Below are 12142 nucleotides of genomic sequence, written 5' to 3'. Positions count from 1 at the left end.
AGTTTCTGGGCGGCTTCATATCTTCTCATCCTCTTGCTTGGTCAAAGTCTGCTCTATGTTGGGGAAGGATCCACCGCAGCGCAGGACCATCATCTTCCTCTTCCCTTTCTCCGGGCCGCCTCTATCCCCATTGCCTGAGCTAGACGAGAAACTCGGCACGCGTTCAAAAAGTTTCCCATCCTACTTATGCTGGAAATAGCCCAGCCACACCCCACTGCAGCGTCCCCATCCTAGGAGGCAGTTGAACTCTTACTGTACTTCCAAGAGGTCTTTCATTTTTTCCTGGGCCTCATCCTTTGCCTTTTATTTGCTGTAGGATTTGTAGAATCGATAGTTAGAAGATCAGATACTTCCGTGAATGTTTATCAGGCAGATTTCCAAGGCAGCACTCAGGTGTTAAATATATTTAAATTATCTCAATCTAATCCTGAATAGGAATCAGTTTCAGAGAAGTGCATTGATCTTGTTAGCAATGTTTTATTGGCCACACACGTATCTTTATCTTGACTCAAACAAGAGAGAGGATGGAGGGAGGGAGAGAGGGAGGGAGGGAGGGAGGGAGGGAGGGAGAGAGAGAGAGAGAGAGAGAGAGAGAGAGAGAGAGAGAGAGAGAGAGAGAGAGAGAGAGAGAGAGAGAGAAACTATACTACTATACCTCACAGGTGACCATAAACCAAACCAAGATGAGAAAACACTGGCACAGGTATTGGAGCAATGACATCATCATTATGAGTGCGATGTCATTATCAGGACAAGCAGCAACAGATGGAAACTAATCAAGAAGAGAAGCAACCTAGAATTAAGGAGAAATTTCCTAACAGGGAGGACAATTAACCAGTGGAAAAGCTTGCAACCAAAAGTTGTGAATGCTCCAACACTGGAAGTTCTCAAGAAGAGGTTGGACAGCAATTTGAAATGGTATAGGATCTCCTGCTTGAGTTAGGATCTCTTGCTTGAGTAGGGGGCTGGACTAGAGGACGTCCAAGGTCCTTTACAACTCTGTTGTTTCACTTTACATATTTAGATTTCCTACAAGTTTGAGGAGAACTGTACAATTCTTTTTTAAAAAAAACACCCTCCTTTCTCAAGGAAATGTCTTGCTTCATGCAATTTGGAAAACCAGTAATGAAGTTAGATGGTTGACCCTTTCTTCTCCCGCCATGCCACCGAGGTCTTACAATAGAAATAGTCAAATGAGATCCACTCCCGGGCCTTTTATTTAACCGGTCTGTTTCCTGGACTTCACAGAAATAACTTCAGGGGTCAAATGTTTCTTTCAGCTTTGATTTCACCGAGTTGCAAACCAGGGACTTTATGAAGCAATATCGTCTCAAGGACCAGCCATCCATAACCTCCTCATTCTACTGTATTTAAATTTAAACTATTCCCCCCCCCCCCCGCTTCTATAACTCCAACAAATGTTGAGCGTATTTGTTGCTAAAAATTAAAAGAGTCTCTTAGGCTCTGAACGTCAAGGTGCTTCCCCAAGATTGGTGCTCTCGCCTAATTTCTTGACAGGTCCGTGTCTCAGACAGGAAATCTGGCATTCATGTGAATGTTAAAGGCATCATTAACACCCTTTTCGGAAAGATTCTTCGCTTCAGCCTTCCGTCACTTTCCGTTTCTCCTTGGCTCGACCCTCCCGTTATTTTAGCAGTGAAAGACGGCAGGCTTCCTCTATCATTTCCCCCCACCCCCCGAGGTTTCATGATTGCTCTCGAAATGATTCAGTGGAGCAAAATATTGAGAAGCGAAGCGATGGCATGCGATGGTCTTCGGTCTCTGCTGGGACGAGGGGTGTGTCCGTGTGAGAGAATCTGTACTGACACAGAATACAAAGCAGACCTGAAGAACTTACCGGGCAGTTGTGTCCTGTGTATTGTAGGGAGTTGGCTGGAATGCTGGCTTGCACCGACGGTGGCCAGGTTCAGAATCGTAGCTTAAGCATCAAGGCCTAGTTGACTTTGACAGATCCCTCATGCTACACAAGGTCAACGGGATTTAGGACGTGGGTTAACTGATAAAAATCCTGGAATGTTGACTGCTTATATTGGAAAGTGGAAGGGGTGGGGGGAGAGAGGAAGCAGAGAGCAGGAATTGCCCTTGATTTGATAGGGATTCCAGGTTAGGTCTCCTCCGGATTCCATCTGCCAGCCAATGTCGGCTGGCGACCCCCCGGGGGAGAGCCTTCTCTGTTGCAGCTCCAGCCCTCTGGAATGATCTCTCCGTGGAGATCCGGACCCTTACTACTCCGGACCCTTACTATCCGGACCCTTACTACTCTGACACACTCTAAGATTAATGATGTAAGAGTGGTTATCAAAAAATAAAAAAAAAACTTTTCCCCCCAAAAAATAAAGATAAATTAGTCAGGAAATCACACTTGGTGACCGATCCAGATTTATCCGAATGTGCAGCTTAGAAACAGCTTCACAGAATAGAATATCATTTCGGAAAATCCAAGCGAGAGAGAGAGAAAATGCCAAATATTTCGAGGGCTGCCCTCTTTATGTCCCAGTCCTTAAATGGAACATGGGGAAGGGTATAAAAATGGGTTTGGAGGTTTTTAAGAAAGTTCCGATACATTCAGTTCCAAAGCCTTCCTTTGCAACTCAGGATCTTGCAACAAAATTAGCTCCATCCATCAAGGCGACTTGCAGATCCTACCTATTCCTGGTAGTTAAATAGTCAAGCATTATGTGTTTTTTTTAAATCATTAATATTGTTTCGTTTGCTTTTGAGAGCATTGAGTCTCTCTGTGTTCTTTGCTGCCCTCTTGCTGCAACGAATAAGTAGGATTAGCACTTCTAGAATTGTTTCGTTCATTCATTCATTCGCTCAGAGGAGACTTCATCCCTCAATTCTCCCAGGACCTACTATCCTAATTTAATTGAATAACTCCATTATTATCCTTATTATTATTATTTACTAATAAGAGCCCCGTTGGGCAAAAAGTTGTGTCTGCTTCTCAGGAGCCTTTGGGAAAGTTTGAGCACGAAGGTTATTGCTTGTTCCCAATGAGGTGGATTTAGGTTACCAGCTCAACGTTTGCTATACATAAATACAAAATTAAATAAAGACTGAAGTTCGGAGGCTCAACACGGAGCTAAAGTCGGGACCTCTCCTCCTCTAGGCATGTCTGCCTACAGGCATGAGACACTTGGGAAGAGCCGAGGTGGCGCAGTGGTTAAATGCAGTACTGCAGGCTACTTCAGCTGACTGCAGTTCTGCAGTTCGGCTGTTCAAATCTCACCGGCTCAGGGTTGACTCAGCCTTCCATCCTTCCGAGGTGGGTAAAATGAGGACCCGGATTGTTGTTGGGGGTGATATGCTGACTCTGTAAACCGCTTAGAGAGGGTTGAAAGCCCTATGAAGCGGTATATAAGTCTAACTGCTATTGCTATTGCTAATGGGGACTCTGCTTCTCTTTCTGGCAAATTGTGAATACAGGGAGTCCTTGACTTACAATGGTTCATTCAACGTTACAACAGCACTGGATAAAGTGACTTACGACTCTTTTTCAGTCTTATGATCATTGCAGCATCCCTGTGGTCACAGGTGTTGTAGCTGGCACCGGATTCAGACAGTGAGGAGGTTGGGGAGGAACCTGGGCCAGTCCTGGAGTCTGGGGAAGGCTCTGGTGAGGGCTCTGTGTCGGAGGCAGAGAGGGGGCCAGGGCCATCCAACAGTTATCAGCTCCCTTCGGAGTCAGACATCAGTGAGGCAGAAGAACAGCTGGAGCCTGTTCCCAGTGTGCGCATGCGCAGAGTGGCCAGACGAAGGGAACAGCTAAAGAACAGGGGTCGACTTGGAAGTAAGGCCACAGGTGGACAGTGAATGGCCCCTCCCAAAGGAAATAAAAGAGGAGCGAAAGGGGAGTGGAGTTTGCAGGAGACCATCAGTTCCCTTCATCGGTTCGTGACTCTCCGAGGCTCCTTGCCAAGTTTTGAGACATCGGCCTGGCAGCTCTCCAAGCCAGATGAGGTCTGTGACTGTAAATCCTCCCTCGAAAGACTTTGCTGGATGTGAATGAGAAGAAATCACAGCAAATTAGTAAAAAGGGGTTTTGTCGGAACAAGGAGTTTGCTTCAGGCTCTCAGGAAGCCTCGGTCAGAACAGTGTGATCAAAATTGAGAGGCCTGGCAATTGGCTTGTATTTATGACGGTTGCAGGTGTCCCAGGGTCACGTGATCCCCTTTTGCGACCTTCTGACAAGCAAAATCAATGGGGAAGCCGGATTCACTTAACAACTGGTGATTAACTTAACAACTGGAGTCATTCAGTTAACTATTGTGGCAAGAAAGGTCTTAAAACAGGACAAAACTTAACAAATGCCTCACTTAGCAACAGAAACTTTGGACTCAATGGTGGTGCCAGATGTAGTTGGTATATATAGTGTTTTGTGAAAGCATCTGGCACGGTTTCCCTTTTGCCTTTCAAACCCCCTCCTAGAGCCTTCCAGCAGGAAAACCATTGGCTTAGAGGTTAATACAACTGTCTCATACATAAAAACAGCCCAGGTTCGAATCCCAGTAAGGGTATGGCTAACTGATGAGAGCTGAATAGCTTGAAATAGATCTATACTAGTCTCCCTTCATTTATTTATCAGCAAAAAAATGCATACACACACACACACACACAGAGAGAGAGAGCATTGAGCCAGCCCCCTGCCAGACATAGCGCTTAAGCCATGAATCATGGTTTCCCTTTGAGTTTCAGAGGAAAACTCCAATGAAATGCCACTCACCCTCCTTAAAGCGGGCACAATGGCAACTTTAACAAGGCTACCGATTTCAGTGGAAACCGTCCCTTTCCTCATTTCTGCTGGCCTGTTAAGCGCGCTGGACGTTTGTGGTTCCATCCCCTTCATGGACCGCACGAGAAGCCCCTTGTGTTAAGATTCACCTTTAAAAGGCCCAGGGGTGGAGTGAAGCGGCTGGCTTTTCATTTCCTTTGTAATTAGAATTTGATTGCCGGTATAAATTAGCCCGCAACGCTGGCTGCTTTGTGTGCAACCTATTTCCCAGCGCAAATAACTTCAAATTAAATGACTCTTATCAACCCCCAGGCATCGGTGCTTAAAATTTCAGAGGGGGGACTTGGGAATTAGGAATCAAACCGGACGCATTTCTTTCTCAAAGCAACAGTTGCATCGTGATTATTCTTTCTCTTCTTTAACCATAAACCCCCACCACCACCACCAAATATTAGCAAACGAACAAAAAAACCTCCAAATTTTGTGGAAATCAACGGATGCAGTGTTTGGTACAGAATAAATTCTTCAAAATGTATTTATGTGAAATACGTGACATGGTGTTGCAATTTACGAACACGCCCAACACAATCAACGGATTAAAATGTGGATCAGAAAATGTTGGGAATTCTAGAGGCCCAGATCATCTCAGTCCCATAAACCCTTCCAAAGTTGGGTGTGACCTAATTTACGGACAACACCCATAAATTCCGGACCAACGGACAGATCTGCGCTGATGGGGCTGGGGGGGCTTTGCAGAGTGTGGGGGTCCAAACACTCACGAGGACGGCCGCGATTGTCCAGTTGAAGCTCTGCCCCCTTTTACAAGGACTTCCACTGCATATTTGTGACTGACCTCTTGGCTTCTTTCGAGCCCCCCTGGAATGTCCATGGGAGCCCCATCTCATTTTATTCAAAGGGAGGGGGGCGTGAAAATTCACACACAAGGCTCTCATTTTAATAGATGGGGAGGAGGAGACTTCAAATCGACTAGGAAGAATCTGAGCGGGGTTGCTGATCCCTTCTTTCCATCCCAAAAGGATCCCAAATGCAAATTTCTACCTGGAGAAATTCTCAGGGAAACATAGCACCAGCCTTTAGACTTATATATCGCTTTACAGGGCTTTATAGCCCAGTACATGGCATACAAGTCTAAACATGGTGGCTCAGGGGCTAAGATGCTAAGCTTGTCAATCAGAAAGGTCGGCAGTTGGGCAATTTAAATCCCTAGAGTGCCACGTAACGGAGTGAGCTCCCGTGACTTGTCCCAGCTTCTGCCAACCTAGCAGTTCGAAAGCACGTAAAAAATGCAAGTAGAAAAACAGGGACCACCTTTGGTGGGAAGGGAACAGCGCTCCATGCGCCTTTGGCATTTGTCATGACAGCCACATGACCATGGAGACGTCTTCGGACAGTGCTGGCTCTTCGGCTTTGAAACAGAGATAAGCAACGCCCTCTAGAGTCGGGAACAACAAGCACATATGTGCGAGGGGAACGTTTACCTTTTACCTTATAGCCCTCCCTAAGCGGTTTATAGAGTCAGCCTCTTGCCCCCAAACAATCTGGGTCCTCATTTTACCCACCTCGGAAGGACAGAAGGACAAGTCAACCTTGTGAGATTCGATCTGCCAAATTGCAGGCAGCCGGCAGTCAGCAGAAGTAGCCTGCAGTACTGCACTCTAACCACTGCGCCACCTCAGGGAGGAGAAGCTCCAGGTTTAGTTTCTTCTGGGGGGGGAACAGCCCAGGTTGAGAAGGTGGAGAAGACAAGTAGGCTTCCTTTCTAGTGCGAGGAGGACATTCAGGTTCACCATCATCTTCCTGATTCTTTGGATCGAATCCCGTGGAGACGCTTGTCTTCAAGCAGCCTTCTTGGGCTCTGATCATCTTTTGAGGCCCTGTTCCTTTCCTCAGGCTTAGCGGTGATGCCTCCATTTACATAATGGCTGCCCTGTGAAGTAAAAGCAGGTGGCCGGGGTAATGAGGTATCATCCTTTAATGATGAGCCACTACAAATTGCTCTGGCACACCGAACCAGAGGCAGGGAGTTAACGAGGAGGCTGAGGGATGATCGATTGTGACAGGAACAACCTTGCAAAGTCACAGCCTCCCATGAAACTCCAAATTGCATCCGCCATCAACCGGGCAGATGCCGACTCGTTCCATTTTTTCACCCAGGGGTCTTGCGTTGTTGCCAGGATCCCCTTCCGATGGGAAAGGGCCAAAGGGTCGTCCATCCAAGATCCTTTTTTTTTCAAGGTGAAAGTCAAACAGCAACTCCTCTCCTTAAAATTTGTAGGTGTTGCCGAGATTGACAGGACGTTGGGGTGTTTGTTTTTGCCTTGGGGGTGGGGGGGTGGGCTTGCCAATTTGGGTCGGTGCAAGATCCCAGACTCCCCCGGTAACTATGGCAACTGGAGCTACCGGGAATGCAGAAAAAGGGTTTTTAAGAATTCCCTGTCAGGATTATCCAGGGGGCCTTTTGAGAGGATTGGAGAGCTGGATTACGTTTCTGGAAAGGGTACAGAGGGATTTCGGAAAGCGTGTCAGCTGCTATGCAGTTTCTTGGGAATTCGTTTTGTGTTCAGTTCTGGAGAAATGAGGTTATTTGTCTTGTGCCGAGAGAGAGAGAGAGGGAGAGAGGGAGAGGAGGGGAGAAGAGAGAGGAGGAGAGAGAGTGAGTGAGAGAGAGAGGGTAGAGGGTGGAAAGAGAGAAGGCCAGACAAGGAATAATGGATGGAAACTGACCAAGGAGAAATTCCACCTGAAAGGAGGAGAAATTTTCTGACAGTGAGAACAATCCCTTTGGAACAAGCTCCCCGTGGAGATTCGGACCCTCACCACCCTCCAGGCCTTCCGCAAAGCCCTTAAAACCTGGCTGTTCCGACAGGCCTGGGGCTAATGAGTTTTTTGTCCCCCCACGAATGGTATGGTTGTTGAGTGTTTTAAATTGTGGTATTGTTCTGTTCGTGTTCTTTTCTTATTTGTACCCCCCCCCCTTGACTTGGTTGTGAGCCGCCCTGAGTCCCCTCCGGGGAATAGGGCGGCATAGAAATATAATAAACTCAACTCAACTCAATCAACCCATGGAACAGAAGTTGCCTTCAGAAGCTGTGGTAGCTTCATCATTGGAGGCTTTCAAGAAGAGGCTGGATTGAGATCTGTTAAAAATGGTGTAGGGTCTCCTGCTTGGGCAGGGGGTTGGACTAGATGACCTACAAGGCCCCTGCCTGCTCTGTTATTCTGCATTCTATAAGGCAAAGAGAAGGGGAAGGGAAGGAGAAATTTTCTGACAGGGAGAACAATCAACCCATGGAACAGAAGTTGCCTTCGGAAGTTGTGGGAGCTTCATCCCTGGAGGCTTTCAAGAAGAGCCTGGACTGCCATCTGTCAGAAATGGTGTTAGGTCGGCTTGGGCGGGGGGGTTGGACTAGATGACCTACAAGGTCCCTTCCAACTCTGTTAATGTGTAACCTGTAATCAGCAAGATTAGTGTGTTGAGCTTTGTTTCATCGGGAACAAAAAGCTGTGTGTAGTTTTATATGCAATTAACAAGGATTCATCTTGTATCGTCCCAGAAAGTTGTTTGCTAGATCAAGTCCTTTATTCTTCTAACTCACATATATTTTGTTTATCACTCTACAACAATACAGGCCCGTAATAGGAAAACCCTCTTTCCTTCCTGTTTCCACAGCTCCCTTCCATTCTTCAAAATCTGCCGACAACCTTGTTAAATTCGACATCTACGGTGACGGGATCGGCCGATACAACGTCTTCAACTTCCAGCAAGCCGGAGGCCGCTATTCCTACCTGAAAGTGGGACAGTGGGCCGAAACTTTGACCCTGGAGGTCAACGCCATTCACTGGTCCAGGGGCCTGGTCCCCGTGGCCCAGTGCAGCGACCCCTGCGCGCCCAACGAGATGAAGAACATGCAACCGGGAGACGTCTGCTGCTGGATCTGCATTCCCTGCGAGACCTTTGAGTACCTGGTGGACGAATTCACCTGCAGGGACTGTGGCCCAGGACGGTGGCCCAGCCTGGACCTGGCCAGCTGCTACGACCTCCCGGAAGATTACATCAAGTGGGAAGATGCCTGGTCCATCGGGCCGGTCTCCATCGCGTGCTTGGGCTTCCTTTGTACTTTCCTAGTGGTGGGAGTTTTCATCAAGCACAACAACACGCCGTTGGTCAAGGCCTCCAGCCGCGAGCTGTGCTACATTCTTCTTTTCGGGGTCTTCCTCTCCTACAGCATGACCTTCTTCTTCATCGCCAAGCCTTCTCCGGCCATCTGCACCTTGCGGCGTTTGGGCCTGGGGACGTCCTTCGCCGTTTGCTACTCGGCCCTCCTGACCAAAACGAACTGCATCGCCAGGATATTTAACGGGGTGAAGAATGGGGCGCAGAGGCCGAAGTTCATCAGCCCCCGCTCTCAAGTCCTCATCTGCCTGAGCCTCGTCATGGTGCAGATCGTGCTGGTGTCCGTGTGGCTGATTTTGGAAGCTCCGGGCACTCGCCGATACACCCTTCCGGAAAAGAGGCAGACGGTCATCTTGAAATGCAACGTCAAGGACGCCAGCATGCTCATCTCTTTAACCTACGACGTGATCCTGGTCCTCCTATGCACTGTCTACGCCTTCAAGACAAGGAAGTGCCCGGAGAATTTTAACGAAGCCAAATTTATTGGCTTCACCATGTACACCACCTGCATTATCTGGCTGGCATTCCTGCCCATCTTTTACGTGACCTCCAGTGACTACAGGGTAAGGCCTCCGCCGACACTTCAACCAAATCCTAACCCTTTGTTAGAAACACCTTTTCTTTCTTTCTTTCTTTCTTTCTTTCTTTTTCTTTCTTTCTTTCTCTCTTTCTTTCTTTTTTCTTTCTTTCTCTCTCTCTCCCTTCCTTCCTTCCTTCCTTTTTGCAAATGCTTCAAAAGTCATCCCGGGGCTAAATGAATAACTGAAGTCAATATCGTCTATGGCAGACAGAGATCATTTCAGCCAAATCCTAACCCTTTGTTAGAAACACCTTTCTTTCTTTCTTTCTTTCTTTCTTTCTTTCTTTCTTTCTTTCTTCCTTCCTTCCTTCCTTCCTTCCTTTTTGCAAACGCTTCAAAAGTCAGCCCGGGGCTAAATGAATAACTGAAGTGAATATTGTCTATGGCAGATAGAGACCATTTCAGCCAAATCCTAACCCTTTGTTAGAAACACCTTTCCTTCTTTCTTTCTTTCTTTCTTTCTTTTCTTCCTTTTCTTTCCTTTCCTTTTCTTTCTTTCTTTTTCTTTTTCCTTCCTTCCTTCCTTTTTGCAAATGCCTCAAAAGTCAGCCTGGGGCAAAATGAATAACTGAAGTGAATATCGTCTATGGCAGATAGAGACCATTGCAGCCAAATCCTAACCCTTTGTTAGAAACACCTTTCCTTCTTTCTTTTTTTCTCTTTCTCTCTTTCCTTTCTTTCTTTTCTTTCTTTCTTTCTTTCCTTCCTTCCTTCCTTTTTGCAAATGCATTCACTCCCCTCCCTTGCTGACCTCCCTAATTTAGCAACCATTTTATTCCATGCGCTGTTTTGTTTCCCCTCCGAGCAGGTGCAGACCACCACCATGTGCATCTCTGTCAGCCTGAGTGGCTTCGTTGTCCTGGGCTGCCTGTTTGCCCCCAAAGTGCACATCGTTCTCTTCCAACCGCAGAAGAACGTGGTCACTCACAGGCTGCACCTCAACAGGTTCAGCGTCAGCGGGACAGGAACCAGCTATTCCCAAGGTAAATTCCACAAGGCTCCTTCCTCTGACGAGGAAAACGTAGTTCTCTCCATTTGAGCACTGAGAACTTCTCTCTTGCCATAAGAGAAAGCAAAATGTCACAAATGCTCATTTGGTTGTAGCTCAACTTTACTATTTTTACAAATAACTCAAGATAGGGAACATATCCACCTTCCCCCTTCTATTTTCCCATGCTAACATCCGGTGAGGTGACTTGGGGTAAGAGAGAGCGACTGGCCCAAAGCCACACAGCCAACTTCTATGCTTAAGGCAGGACTAGAACTCACGGTCTCCTGGTGATTGGCCCAAGGTCACCCGGCTGGTTTCCATGCCTAAGGCAGGACTAGAACTCACAGTCTCCTGGTGATTGGCCCAAAGCCACCCAGCTGGTTTCCATGCCTAAGGCAGAACTACAACTCACAGTCTCCTGGTGATTGGCCCAAAGCCACCCAGCTGGTTTCCATGCCTAAGGCAGGACTAGAACTCTCTGTCTCCTGGTGATTGGCCCAAGGTCACCCAGCCGGTTCCCATGCCTAAGGCGGGACTAGAACTCCCAGTCTCCTGGTTTCCCTCCTTAGTATCCTTTCAGCACTGGCACCTGGGTTTCCAAGGGGTAGGGCGTGAAGCCAACCAAATCAAAATCGCTTCGGTGACCCTGTGATCAAACCGCTGCCTTCTTTTTTTTAATATTTATGCGTCGGGGATCCCTTCGGTTTCAAAAACATCCCGCTGCGGTCCTGAAAAGTGTGAGTCTTGTTGGTGTTGATCTCTGGCACCTAAAAGTCCGTTTTCTTCTTCCTCTTCCAGCCTCGGCGAATGTCTACGTCCCCACGGTCTGCAACGGGAGAGAAGTCGTGGATTCCACCACCTCTTCCTTGTAGCCCTTCCGCCGGATTTTGTATTCTTAGATGGTTAGAGTGAAAAGCACACTTCTTGTGCCCCCCCTGGGATAAAAAGCGAAAACCTTTTAAAAGGACTAGCATTTCTTTTCTAGAAACCGTGTTAATAAATTATTTTTGAGGACTGTACAGTCTTTATCGTGTTGTTCTGTTCGGAGCAACTTTAGGGGTCTTCTGGGAGTAACCGTTCTAAGGGATGTAGAAGTAGCCCGTCTGTTGACCTCGGAGGGAGGGGGAGGAAGGATGACAAAACTGCCACGCCGGGTGACTTTCTTTCTAACAAGATACTTTTCCTTTTTTGTAATTCCTTGTTGTAATTTAGATTGCATTTCTATGTTGTACATTATAGTCCCATTCTGTGCGGCAGACGGTTTTCATGGCAGTATTAAAGACGTCCATAATAAAATCAGAAAAGTTTTTCCAGCATGTCTTCTTTTCTTTCCAAAAAAATACATTTAAAAAAACCCCTCGGGTTTATTCAATCAGCTTGCAAGCAGAGAAGGACAACCGAGTCACGTTCTTACCAGCTCAGCTACGATAGAGTAGAAAAACTGCTGCGGAGGCCAAATTTTGTCTAGTCTGTTACACTTCTGTCCTTGGGGAAATCTGTTGCGAGAGAAGGATAGTCTCGAAACTGGGTTATGACAATGATGGTGTCGCATCAAATTAGCTGGTCAACAAATTATATCAGGACAGCATCAGGACAACCTGAGAGCTCCGAGGGGGAAGA

General features: G+C 47.1%; 1 protein-coding gene across 1 annotated transcript in view; it reads left to right on the top strand.

Annotated features, from left to right (window-relative positions):
- The window catches only part of GRM3 (glutamate metabotropic receptor 3), a 74695-nt gene extending 62866 nt beyond the window's left edge, over positions 1 to 11829 (top strand). Inside the window, exons 4-6 of the mRNA XM_087722426.1 lie at positions 8448 to 9514; positions 10340 to 10514; positions 11321 to 11829. Coding sequence (XP_087578552.1) covers positions 8448 to 9514; positions 10340 to 10514; positions 11321 to 11394 — 1316 coding nt within the window. The 3' untranslated portion in view covers positions 11395 to 11829. The remainder of the gene's footprint in view (positions 1 to 8447; positions 9515 to 10339; positions 10515 to 11320) is intronic.
- Positions 11830 to 12142: the final 313 nt, after the last annotated feature.

The sequence above is a fragment of the Thamnophis sirtalis genome, unplaced genomic scaffold (genome assembly GCF_051295495.1).
Source record: "Thamnophis sirtalis isolate CommonGarterSnake01/CBP01778 unplaced genomic scaffold, rThaSir2_p1.2 scaffold_9, whole genome shotgun sequence".
Taxonomy (NCBI): Eukaryota; Metazoa; Chordata; class Lepidosauria; order Squamata; family Natricidae; genus Thamnophis; species Thamnophis sirtalis.
Note: the sequence above shows the minus strand (reverse complement) of the source record. Positions and strands in the feature narration are given on the sequence as shown.